Source organism: Lissotriton vulgaris, chromosome 4_1, assembly GCF_964263255.1.
Source record: "Lissotriton vulgaris chromosome 4_1, aLisVul1.2, whole genome shotgun sequence".
NCBI classification, from domain to species: Eukaryota; Metazoa; Chordata; class Amphibia; order Caudata; family Salamandridae; genus Lissotriton; species Lissotriton vulgaris.
Genome location: NC_141691.1, coordinates 1,383,758,186 through 1,383,770,687, shown reverse-complemented (window position 1 = coordinate 1,383,770,687; position 12,502 = coordinate 1,383,758,186). Strand labels below are relative to the sequence as shown.

At 45.4% G+C, this 12,502-nt stretch overlaps 1 protein-coding gene across 1 annotated transcript in view; it reads left to right on the top strand.

Annotated features, from left to right (window-relative positions):
- Positions 1-12,502, top strand: part of ROCK1 (Rho associated coiled-coil containing protein kinase 1) — a 2,273,505-nt gene that overhangs the window by 1,265,895 nt on the left and 995,108 nt on the right. Inside the window, exon 15 of the mRNA XM_086965620.1 lies at positions 5,675-5,766. Coding sequence (XP_086821746.1) covers positions 5,675-5,766 — 92 coding nt within the window. The remainder of the gene's footprint in view (positions 1-5,674; positions 5,767-12,502) is intronic.

Sequence of the window (12,502 nt, the reverse complement as noted above, 5' to 3'; positions counted from 1 at the left end):
CAATGGGTGTTGTCTACGCTGCAGAATGGGTACTGTCTTCGTTTCCATCGTCTACCTCCACCCGTTTCCCCGATGTCAACATCAAGCCACCAGCTACAAAGGTTAAAGAAGGAAGTAGCGACACTCCTCGAAAAAGAAGCCATCGAGAGAGTTCCGGTGTCCCAAAGGGGGAAAGGAGTGTACTCGAGGTATTTTCTGGTCAGAAAAAAGGGCCAAAAGGAAGAATACAGGCCCGTTCTGGACTTGAGAACACTCAATCTGCATGTACGAAAAGAAAAGTTTCGCATGTTGGCGCTTCACCAAATATATCCACATCTCAGGAAGGGGGATTGGATGTGTTCGATGGACCTTCAGGATGCGTACTTTCATATACCAATACGGCCCGATTACAGGAGATTCCTTCGTTTCCGGGTGGGGACCTCCCACTACCAGTTCAAAGTCCTTCCGTTTGGGTTGAAGTCGGTTCCCAGGGTGTTCACGAAGTGTGTCGCAGTGGTGGCGGCAGCTCTACGCCGCAGGGGAGTCTTCGTATACCCATACTTAGACGATTGGCTGTTGAAAGGTCCAACTCCAGGCAATGTAAGGAATCAATTCCAGACATGCATAGAACTTTGTCAGCGTCTAGGACTGCATGTCAACTACAGCAAGTCTGTCTCTCAGTCCACTCAGAAGATCCACTTCCTAGGAGCTCTGCTAGACTCCGAGGTAGGAAAAGTGTTTCCTTCGGAGGAGAGACAGTTTTCGATAGCCCTCAAGTGCCAGACAATTCTTCACCACAGGTCTCAGAAAGTGCGGAAGATAGCCTCATCCTTGGGGTCGATGGCTTCCTGCATCTTCCTGGTACCGAACGCCAGACTTCGGATGCGTCCTCTTCAGCAGGATCTGGAGGACAAATGGGACCAATACTCAGATCGATGGGACGATCAGATCACTTTGTCGGAGGTAGCTCAATCTTCCCGCCAGTGGTGGACGAAGAGACAAAACCTGCAGGTGGGGATTCTTTTCCAACAACCTCCTCCTACACAAACGATTATCACAGACGCATCGTTACGAGGATGGGGGGCGCACATGGGTCCTCTACAAGTGCAGGGTCTGTGGTCTGCCAAAGAAAGCACTTATCACATCAACTTGCTGGAATTGAGAGCGGTTCACCTGGCTCTCAAAACGTTCCTTCCCTCGCTTCAGGAGGAAATGGTTCTAGTACAGACGGACAACACCACCACGATGTACTATTTGAACAAGCAGGGAGGAACTCGCTCAAGGACGCTGTCTCTGGAAGCTCAGCGCATCTGGCATTGGCTTCTGGCTCGCAAGTTGTCTGTTCAGGCAGTCCATCTCCCAGGAGAGCAGTACGTGAGGGCGGACGCACTAAGTCGGCATTTCGAAGACAAAGAAGACTGGGTTCTCAACGACTAAGTGCTACACGACATTTTCCAGTCATGGGGTCGTCCTTCCAGAGATCTATTTGCGGACAACGTAAACAGCAAATGCCCAAGCTTCGCCTCCAGGTTCTATCGACCAGGAACAAGAGGAAATGCTCTTTTAATCGACTGGTCAGGGCAGTTTGTGTACGCCTTTTCACCCCTTCCGCTGATCCCGAAGGTGGTGAGCAAGCTGAACCACTCGTGCACAACAATGATCCTGATTGCCCCCGACTGGCCGAGGCAATGGTGGTACACGGACCTACTTCACCTATCAGTGTCTCCTCACAAGAGGCTTCCATGCAGGCAGGACCTGTTATCGAAGATGAACGGGAGGATTCACCATCCCAACCTTCCGTCACTGAACTTGGCAGCATGGCTCCTGAGGTCATTCAGTACGGCCATCTAGGACTGCCACAGGACTGCATGTCCATTCTGAAAGAAGCACGACGTCCTTCCACAAGACATTCTTATGCATGCAAGTGGAAAAGATTCTATATGTGGTGCATGCAGAATGGTCACAATCCCGTAAAGAGTCAGGAAGATGCAGTTCTCCCATACTTGTTGTACCTGGCTAAAGCAGGTTTGAAGTTTAACTCCATTGAGGTGCAGACTTCTTTTTTTTTAGCTTCCAGCAGTAAAAGATTTCCTGCAAGGTCTGAAAAAGGTGTACCCTCCTGTGCGGCCTCCTGCTCCGCCCTGGGAGCTGAACCTAGTCCTATCAAAATTGATGGGCCCTCCTTTTGAGCCCATTCATAAAGCTACTTTACAGCATATTTCCTGGAAAGCGGCTTTTTTGGTAGCGATTACGTCAGCCCGTAGGGTGAGCAAAATTCAGGCTCTCTGTACAAAAGAACCGTATACAGTTTTTCATTTGAACAGAGTGGTGCTTAGAACGCATCCTTCTTTTCTGCCGAAAGTGGTATCAGATTTTCATGTCAATCAGTCTATCTCTTTACCCACTTTCTTTCCTAATCCCTCTACTCCAGCTGAGAGGGCGTTACACTCTTTGGACCTGAAAAGGGTTTTAAAGTTCTACTGGACAGGTCCAAGTCCATTCGACATTCTGATCAATTGTTTGTTAACTACGGATCGATCAGAACTGGTCATGCAGCCTCGAAACGTTCTATCTCCAGGTGGATCGTTTTGTGTATCAAGCTTGCTTACAAATTGGCGCAGAAGCCTTTAGGGGGTACTCCTAAGGCGCATTCTACTAGAGGTAGAGCAGCCACGGCGGCTTACCTGCATGATGTGCCCATGTCTGAGATTTGTAAAGCGGCGACCTGGAGGTCTGTCCATACATTTACCAGACATTACTGTCTAGATTCTGACACGAGAGCAGATACCCAGGTGGGCCAGGCCTCCCTGAGGAATCTGTTTAACAGCTGAGGATTTGGCTGTTATGATTTGGTTGGGTCATGTACTTCTCATTTACCTGCAGGTGGTTGATGGGCTTGCTATTCTATTCAGTGCTTATGACTATTGATGAGGATCCCCTGGAAGAGAAGGATAAGTTACTTACCTGTAATCCTAGTTCTCTTCCAGGGGTATCCTCATCAAAGTCATAAGCAACCCACCCGCCTCCCCAGGTAAATGAGATTTGGTACTGTTTTCAATCTTGTGGTTGAGCCCTGTCTTCAGGGTTATGCAAAGAACTGACCTAACTGTAACCCCTGAGGCATGATGGGAAGCCTGGGGCCATGGCTGCCTTAAAGGCACGGTGCCAGTTTTTGTTGAAAATGGTTTCATTTTCTATGCTATTGTTTTTACAATGCAGCCTGAGGGCTAACAATGTCTATTTACAAGCAATTTCCAGGATTTATGAGTGGTTTACTCATTAAAACACAAAGTTCAAGGGATATTTGACCTAATGTGTTTTTTGTTTCCTTACTAATTGCAGTACATGTACATGTGATTACATTGTTTTAGCCTCAGTTTTGGAGCTGCATTGGTGTGAGAAAAATAATATATGTACGTACATTTATGTGGAGCGAGATATGTGTTTTTACATATATATTTTTATATTGTTTCCGGGGTCCCGCACATGGGCGGGAATATTCAGTGCTTATGACTTTGATGAGGATACCCCTGGAAGAGAACTAGGATTACAGGTAAGTAACTTATCCATTTTGGACCTATTGGACACTATATTAGTCCTCCTATGCGAATAGCCGTGAATGATGTTAAGATTAGATGTTTGTCTAGGGTTGTGGCTAGACCTATCATGTATACAGCATTGTCTTTAAAGCTTGTGAATATACAGATTTTGGCATTTAGAGCCATGGTGATGCAAAATCGCTTTGCACTAGACATTATTTTGGCGAAAGAGTGAAATTTTTAAGGTAATTGGGGGAAAGAAATGTTGTACTTGTGTCCCTTATTATAGTGGAGTGAAAGACAAATACATTATCAACATAACTAACCTGACATGAGATTACGTCATTAGAAGAGCCAGATGTCTGGGAAACTGTAGGATATTAGATAAAGGTGATAGCCAGTCACCTACTTTCCTAAAGCAGCTGCTCTCTAAGTAGTGTTGGTGATGGAGTTCTACAACCTTTTCTATCACCGTTAATAATATTGTTCATTTGTGCGATTTCTTTGTTCTCATTAAAACTAATGAAGTGTACAATGAAAGGATATGGTAATAAAAGAGGAGCGATACAAGGTGATACAAAATCCAGTAAAACAAAGAGATTAGAGGCCTGTTCTTAGCTAGTTGATTGAGTTGAATATACCAACAAATAAAGCAGATGCAGGAGAATGTTTCACTAACTAAGAAGACGAGGTCTTCAAAAAGCTACTGACCAATTAATGAAATTATTAATGTTCTTTTTTTAGTTATTATTAAAATAATCTGAGGGGTGAGCTGTTGTATTTCTTTTTAATATGCAAAATGTGCTAATATTGTGTGACCATTATTTCTTCTTATTTGTTTTTTATTTATGTGTAGAGTAATAATTGATGAACTAATTATGTTGCGCTTGGAATGAGTTTCTCAGGTCAACTAGAAGTGCAAATAATGTTATGAATAGCCATTCCACATTTTCATGCGAAACACCCTTGTTTTTAATTTGGATGTATTTTCTGGTGGTATGTTCAACTTACTTCTGCTCATTCCCCCTCCCAATCAGAGTCCCGCTGCCAACCATCTCTTCCCTCGTTTTCCCGGGAAATCAATGAATTAGAAAGCATGCATTGTGAATGAAGTTTCCATTGTGTACCCAAAGTATTATTTTCAAGGACTGGAAGCTTAGTGTAGATGTGCCAATTCTATGAGCCATTGTTTCATCTTATGTTGATGATCTCCGGAGGGCAGTTGCTGATTGAGCAGAAGGAAGATTTCTGTTACCTGAAGAAATGGTTTAGTACTAACGTTTTAGAATATTACGTTGTTTCTGATTTGCCAATGCGACCCTACTCATGATCATGCTATGCTTTATTTGCAGAATATATTATTAGAAAATGTTATTTGTGTATAAAAACAAAACTCTTGGGATTTAGGAGCATGGGTTCTTTATCTTGGGTTTTTGGATTTTACAGCTGTCGTTAGGACTGCTGTTGCTAGGAGACTTTATTTTCTATGTCCATTTGACTTAGTCTGTTTTGGTTTGTGTCAGTAATTTTTATGAGTTTGACACTTAGAATTCATGCTGAGATTCTTCTGAGCAAGGGATTAATGAGTTAAATGAGTTTGCATTTTGTACAGTTACGTAATTGAGCCTTCATTATATTTTAGGTATTTTCCCCTGTACCACAGTTTGACTATTCTGCAATGAACTTCATTTTTGCCTGTTTTTCAGATCTGGAACTCAGTCTTTTGCCCTTCCAATGTTCTATTCTGTGTAGCTCTGCTAAATTGTGCTTTACTGTCCACTAACCACTAGATCAACTGGAGCCAGCTTGAGCTGAATTATTTTGGTAAAAAGTAGAGTGATCAAATATTGGGGTTCAGGTAAATTGTTAGGATTCAGCCCCTATATTTGGAAGAGGAAGAACAAGAGTTAGGACTATCTACATCCTTAACTTTAAACCAACAAGCCTGATTTTGGACTATGATCAAAATTTCAAATACCAACTTGTTTTAATGTGATGTTTAATTGGAAATTAAACCATGAAAACTTGTATTTTCTATGTTACCAATAAAAAATAGAATGCAGTACATTGTTGTCCTGATAATCGAGCAAGTATTTGTATGCGTCATATATGTAAACTATGGTTTCCACCTCTGAAGCTTACGTTCCTATTTGCAGTTTCGACATTAAAAGAACAATTAGAGGACTTCAAAAAAAAGAGTCAGAATTCACAAATTACAAATGAGAAGATAAGTCATTTGCAAAAGCAAGTAAGTAATTTATGTCAATCTTAATAAATGTTGGGCTACATTTTCCTTTAAAAAGTGTCAAATATGTTATGGAAACTATTTGATATATCAATGATACCCAAGTTATTTTAACATGGTAGTAGTTTACAAAAGAAAATATCAATGACCAAAATCATGTGGAAATGCTTTTTAACAGAGAAAGTGACACTCAATGTCCATTTGCTAAGGCAGAATGTTTTGTAATAATGTTTGATAAGTTTTTTAACTTTAGAATTTTTCATAAATTTGAAAAATTAGCTACACTGCAGAAGGATAGTCAATATGAGCGCCGATATACATAGGACTTATGCCGCTCCTAATTATTCAGGCAGAAGAAGAGGTGGAGAATGAACAGGTTAAAAAATCCATAGACTAGCAGCAGTGTTTTGGAGATAAGTCTATTCCCACAGACGACAGGCACTCTAGTCCAACGCAATAAACCAACCTTCCACCTCATCTGAAGCTATTATTCCCTATCTTTGATAATTTTACTCGCCACATGTATTTCTGGCTTTTGTTTGTTATGTTGAAATTTTTATTTATGTCATATCTCTTTTTTGCTTATTTGCCATTGGTTTTTAAAGCTGTTAATTTATACATTTTCTACCATTTCTTGGTCTTTTTCAAGACCACTTCCCTTGAGTGGCCTCAAGATTCCCACTGTTCATGCAGTTTTTAAAGTTTTGAATCGACCGGTTAAACTTAAACAGCTAACACCTAATAACAGCTGCTTCAATTACTATGAGATGCACAGTCACATAGTAAGTTTTGACTAGCCATCCTAATTGATCAGGAAAGTGTATTGGTGGTGTAAGTGCCAAGAATAGTAATGGTGTAGTGACACATTACAGGTGAATTTGCAGTTCTGTGGTATTATCTACTCTGTCGAGTAATGGAAGTTTTTGGTATAATGAGATTTGAACTTCAGAAGAGTTCACTAGTCACTCTTCTTTGCCCAAACCATTGGCAGTAGAGTAATTATGTATATATATACACAGTTGTGGTGGACTGTGCTAGGTGAGAGTTATACAGTCCCATAAATGGATTCCTCTCTAAATGTATTAGATCAAATTTGCACAGTTGAGTATTAGAAATTATTTTAATGTTTAAACTTAATTCTGATAGATACATATGCCAGTGGATTCCTCACCTTGTGAATATCCCCTGCGCAGCAGCCAATCGGAAACTTTTGTAGCTCTCCACACCGGCGAGGTCATGGATGACGTCACAGAGGGTACAACTCCGCTCGCGACCTCGCTGACGTTACTGGATCCATAATAGGGCCTCGTCGGCGTGATGACGTCAGTTCCCTTTTTTCTGCGCCGTCGACGCCAACTGTTTCTTGGGACTCTCCGTAGTAACATTGTTATTATAGTTGTTCTTGTCTGTTCTTCTCGTTTCCTTTCGAAGATGTCTGGGAGAATATCTGGTTTCAAGCCCTGCAGGGAGTGCGGTAAGCAGATGTCCATCACTGACCCGCACGAGGATTGGGTATGGTGCCTATCTTCCGATCACGACGTTGATGGATGTGTGTGTTGCAGGAAGATTACCTCTAAGGCATTGAAGGAAAGGGAGGCAAAGTTGTTTATAGCCAAGATGAAGAAGAATAAGAAGGCGAGTAAAAGAAGATCGAGGTCGAGGTCTCGTTCAGAATCCAGATCGGGTTCAAAGTCGGCGTCGGGACATTCAAAGTCGAAGAGACATAAGAGAAAGAAGCACTCTTCGAGGCGTCACTCTGATAAGGAACCGGCGCCGAAGTCATCTTCTCCTCAACGTCACGGTCCTCCTCATTCAAATCCGGACTCGCCAGAGAAGGAAGTGGCTCCTGAAATCGAAGTCTATTGATCACCGACGCTGGCTCCTTCGGATTCCGCCCATTCGTCGGATCCGAGAAAAGCCGAGCCAGAGCAAGAAAATCAGGAGCAGCCTCAAGAGGTTCCTTTGTCGGCGCCGATGGGCCCGACTCGAGGTGGCGCCGGGAAATTATCCTCCTTTCCCGGTTCCGGTGCCATACCGAGAATCTCCAGTGCCGTCTGTTCGCCCTCGTTGGGCGCAAGCGGCGCCGTCGAATCCCCGTTAGACACCGGTCCCGAATCCGATGGAGTCTGTTGTGGATCCATCGACTCCAGTCCCGAGGATCCGCTCCAGGAGGGAGGCCCAAAGAGCTGTGGAAGAGGCACTCTATCGGCAGGAAATGGAGGAAGGTGAGCTTCCTGATTCTGAGGACTATTTTGCAGAATTAAAAGATGCAAGTGGTCTTGATGTTTCCCCTGAGTGGGATTTTTATCTGGGATCAGAGGCTCCTTCGAAGGAGTTAGCTCCGTATCATACAGTTGTGAGAAAGGCTGCTGAATTATTGGATATTAATCTTCCTTGCACCGAGTTTAAGTCCAATTTATTGACTGAAGTGTTGCATTCTCCGTCCTCTGTGACTGATCCTTTGTTACCATTTAATGAAGTAATTCTGGAGCCAGTGTTGGAGGTTTGGTAGAAGCCTTTGTCTGCCCCTGCCGTCTCCAGGTCTGTGGCACGGAGATATAGGGTGGCACCTAAGGATCCAGAATTTTTGTCAGCTCATCCTTCGCCTGAGAGCCTTGTAGTTCAGGCGGCTTGCTCGAAGAAGTCTTCAGGGGCTTTCCCCCAGGTTCCAGCAGACAGGGAGTCCAAACGGATTGACCAGTCTGCTAAGAAGGTGTTTTCATCCGCGAGCATGGCACTGAAATCTACAAATTCAACTTGCTTGATGGGAAGGTATATCAATGTCCTGATGGATTCCTCTAAACAGTTGCTCCCAAAACTGTCTGATGAAGAAAGGAAGAACTTTCAGGAGGTTTTGGATGATACCCAAGCTGCTGCGCGCCAGGTCATTCAAAGTGGCCTGGATACGGCTGACTCGGTGGCTAGAATTATGGGCTCTGCAGTGGCTGCGAGAAGGGGAGCTTGGTTGAAGTCTTGACTTTTCTCAGGATGTGCAGGCTACTTTGTTGGACTTACCTTTTGATGGTACAGGTCTGTTTGGTAAGAAGGATGATGCCGCACTTGAAAGATTTTAGGATAGTAAGGCCACGGCGAGATCACTTGGCTTACAGACTTAATCCAGAGGTTCCTTTCGTAGATACAGAGGATTTGGGAAGTCATCCTTTCGCTCGCAAGGGCAGCCTCGTCAACAGCAGCAGCAACAAAATACGCTGTATAAATCTTCTAGAGGAAGAAACCGAGGTCGTCCACGAGGTCGTCAACCCGCCTCCTCCTCTTCCTCTACCTCTCCCCCTATCGCCGCAGCAAAGCAGCCCTAGAATCCTGATTCTCAGTCATGTTGGTCCTGGGGGGGGTCGGCTTACCCATTTTCTGCGGGATTGGGAATCGGTCACTACAGACCAATGGGTTCTCAATCTTGTGGCAAATGGGTATGCTCTTCCCTTCAGGGAATTCCCTCCAAATTACCCTCCTTGTCAAGGGGCTTGCTAAGAGGTACATCTTCGTCTCCTACAGGAGGAAGTTCTGACCTTGTTAAAGAAAGGTGCAATAGATTTGGTTCCAGAGCAGAAAAGGGGTCAGGGATGTTACTCCCGGTATTCCTGATTCCCAAGAAGGATGGCAGGCTTCGCCCAATCCTGGATTTCAGGATCTTGAATCTTTATCTGAAACAAGAGAAGTTCAAGATGCTTACCCTTGCGCAGGTTCTTCAGGCGCTGCTGGAAGAAGACTGGATGGTGTCGCTCGACTTTCAGGATGCGTATTTTCATATCCCGATCCTGGAGCCGCACAGGAAGTATCTCTGTTTCACGGTGGGGTCGCAACATTATCAGTTTGCGGTCCTTCCGTTTGGAATGACTACTGCACCTTGAGTTTTTACCAAGGTGATGGCAGTGGTGGCAGCCCATCTCAGGAGGGCGGGGATTCCTTTATTCCCCTATCTGGATGAAGGGCTGATCAAAGCAGAGTCCCCAGAGAAGGTGCTCCATCATCTGCAGGAGACAACTCAGTTGTTGTACAGTTTGAGTTTTTCAATAAATGTACCCAAGTCTCACCTGGTGCCCTCACAGCGCAACCTGTTTATAGGGGCGGTACTGGACACTACTGTTTGCCGAGCATTCCCTCCACCTCAAAGGATTCTCGACATTCAGGAAATTATTCCTTTGTTTTACAATGGAGCGGTCGTTCCAGTCCTGAAGGTCCTTCGCCTGCTGGTCAACCATGCACGCTGGCACATGAGGGCGCTCCAGTGGGTTCTCCGCAGGCAGTGGTTTCAGCACAACGGACATCTCAGGGAGTCTGTGAGGATCTTCAGAGACACTGCATCGGATCTGTCTTGGTGGAGCGTGGAGGGCAATCCGTCTCAAGAAAAGCCCTTTCATCTGCCTCCATTGGTTGCCACAGTGATAACGGACGCCTCCACTCTAGGGTGGGGTGCTCATCTGGGGGATCTGGAGATCAAGGGTCTTTGGTCTCCAGAGGAAATGTTGCTTCACATCAACCTTCTGGAATTGAGGGCGATTAGTTTGGCACTCAAGGCCTTCCTCCCTTCCCTTCAGGTCCTGACGGACAACACGACCGCAATGTGGTATGTCCACAAGCAGGGAGGAGTGGGGTCTTATCTTCTCTGCAGAGAAGCTCTGCGTCTCTGGTCCTGGGTTCAGGACTACCAGATTTGTCTTATGGCAAATCATCTGGCCAGAGTTCTGAATGTTCGCGCAGACAGTCTCAGTCGGCAGTTCTCAGCCGACCACGAGTGGAGGCTTCACCCAGAGGTGGTTCGTCACGTCTTCCGGACGTGGGGAACTCCTCAGGTGGACCTGTTCGCCACTCATTAGAACGCTAACTGCCTGTCATTCTGCAGTCTCCAGTATCCGTCGCAGGGAGCTTTATGGGACGCGTTTCAGTTGAGTTGGAGCTCGAAACTCCTTAACGCGTATCCTCGCATACCCTTGATTCCTCGGGTTCTGAGGAAGATTCGCCAAGACCGGGCCCAAGTTATATTGGTCGCCTCGGATTGGCCAAGAAGGGTGTGGTACACAGATCTTCTCCACCTCTCCTCGTGCCCGCCGCTCCGTCTCCCTCACAGGGCAGATCCCGTCTCTCAGATGGAGGGGCAGGTTCTACACCCCCACCTCCAGACCTTACACCTTCATGCCTGGAGATTAAACGGTGCAACCTGAATTTTTTTTCTCTCCCGCCTGATGTGGTGGACGTAATTCTTTCGGCCAGGCGTCTTTCCACCAAGTCAATTTATTCCTATAGGTGGTCCAAATTTGTTTCCTGGTGTGGAGAGAAATCTATTGACCCCTTGAGAGCTCGTTTGTCCAACATACTTAAGTTTGCTCTTTCTTTAGCCCAGCAGGGATTTGCTGTGGCGACTGTAAAAGGTTATTTATCGGCCATATCGGCATTCCTTTGTTTGCCGGACCAGCCGTCTTTATTTAAGTCACCTATTGTGTAACGTTTTATAAAAGGTCTTACCAACAAATTCCCTCCAACTCCATTTATTGTGCCTCAATGGGATTTGAATATTGTCTTAACTTATTTGATTTGACCTTTTGAACCTTTACACAAGTGTCCCATGAGACTTCTGTCTTTTAAGACTGTTTTTCTTGTAGCAATTACCTCGGCAAGGAGGGTAAGTGAGCTTCAAGCTCTTAGTTCGAAACCCCCATCCCTGACCAGTCATGCTGAGAGAATGGTACTTAGGATCAGGGCTGCTTTTCTGCCTAAGGTGGTAACTCCCTTCCATCTGGGGCAATCCATTACCCTCCCTACCTTCTATCCTCCCCCCTCACCCTTCCAAGGAGAAGGAGCGGCTTCACCGCCTAGACCCTTAGACGTCGGTGAGTTTCTACTGTAGGAAGGTGGATACCTGACTATGGTTGCCCCCAACTTTTTGCCTGGTGTTTTGCTGGTTTTCCGACTTAGTTGACCTGGGACCCTGCCAATCAGGACCCCAGGCCTACTGCTCAATATCTAAAATGGATTCCATGTACCTTAGGTACATTTCCAATTGGTACTGGGCCACCTTATCAGACCCTGTAACTCAGGGCATAGGTGTACCCAGGGCCTACCAGGGGCTGAAGCATGTATTATGCCACCCCTGGATGGCCGTCTAAATCTGACACAACTGGCTGCACGACAGCTGGGGCAAGGTGGTGTAATCACCCTTTGCTTTAGATATAGTATACCTATATCTAACCCTAAAATGGACACACAGATTCCTATCAGTCACTCCTATGGCAGGCCTTGACAATCCTGAAGGCAGAGTGCTTGGAATGGTGTGAGATGGTGCTCTGGCATGAGCTGAGCCCGTTTGCAGCTTGCGGAACCAAGTCCTAATAGCTGTTCCATGATAACGCATACCATATACTCTTAAGTGCATTATAATCCTCGAGGTTAAATGCTATCTTTGGTATCGCTTTATCAAAACATGTCGAGTAAGGTGTCATACGAATTGGAATACTAACCCCTCGCCAATTCTGGCGACGGGGTTAGCATTCCACCCTTCTAGAGGGACACGACATGTATGTAACTGTGAACCCCGGTTAAAGTTAACTCAAGCCTCAGCATCACAAAATGGATGCTGCCACCACAGACACGAGTCTGACCCCCTGCAGCTGGGAGCCCTTCCAGCGAGGGGAGCTTGGACAAAGGGTTTCCTGTCAGGGGCGGTGCTAGCACCATCCCAGACAGGGTTTTGTGTATCCTGGGTAGGCAGGGCTTTACAGGAAGG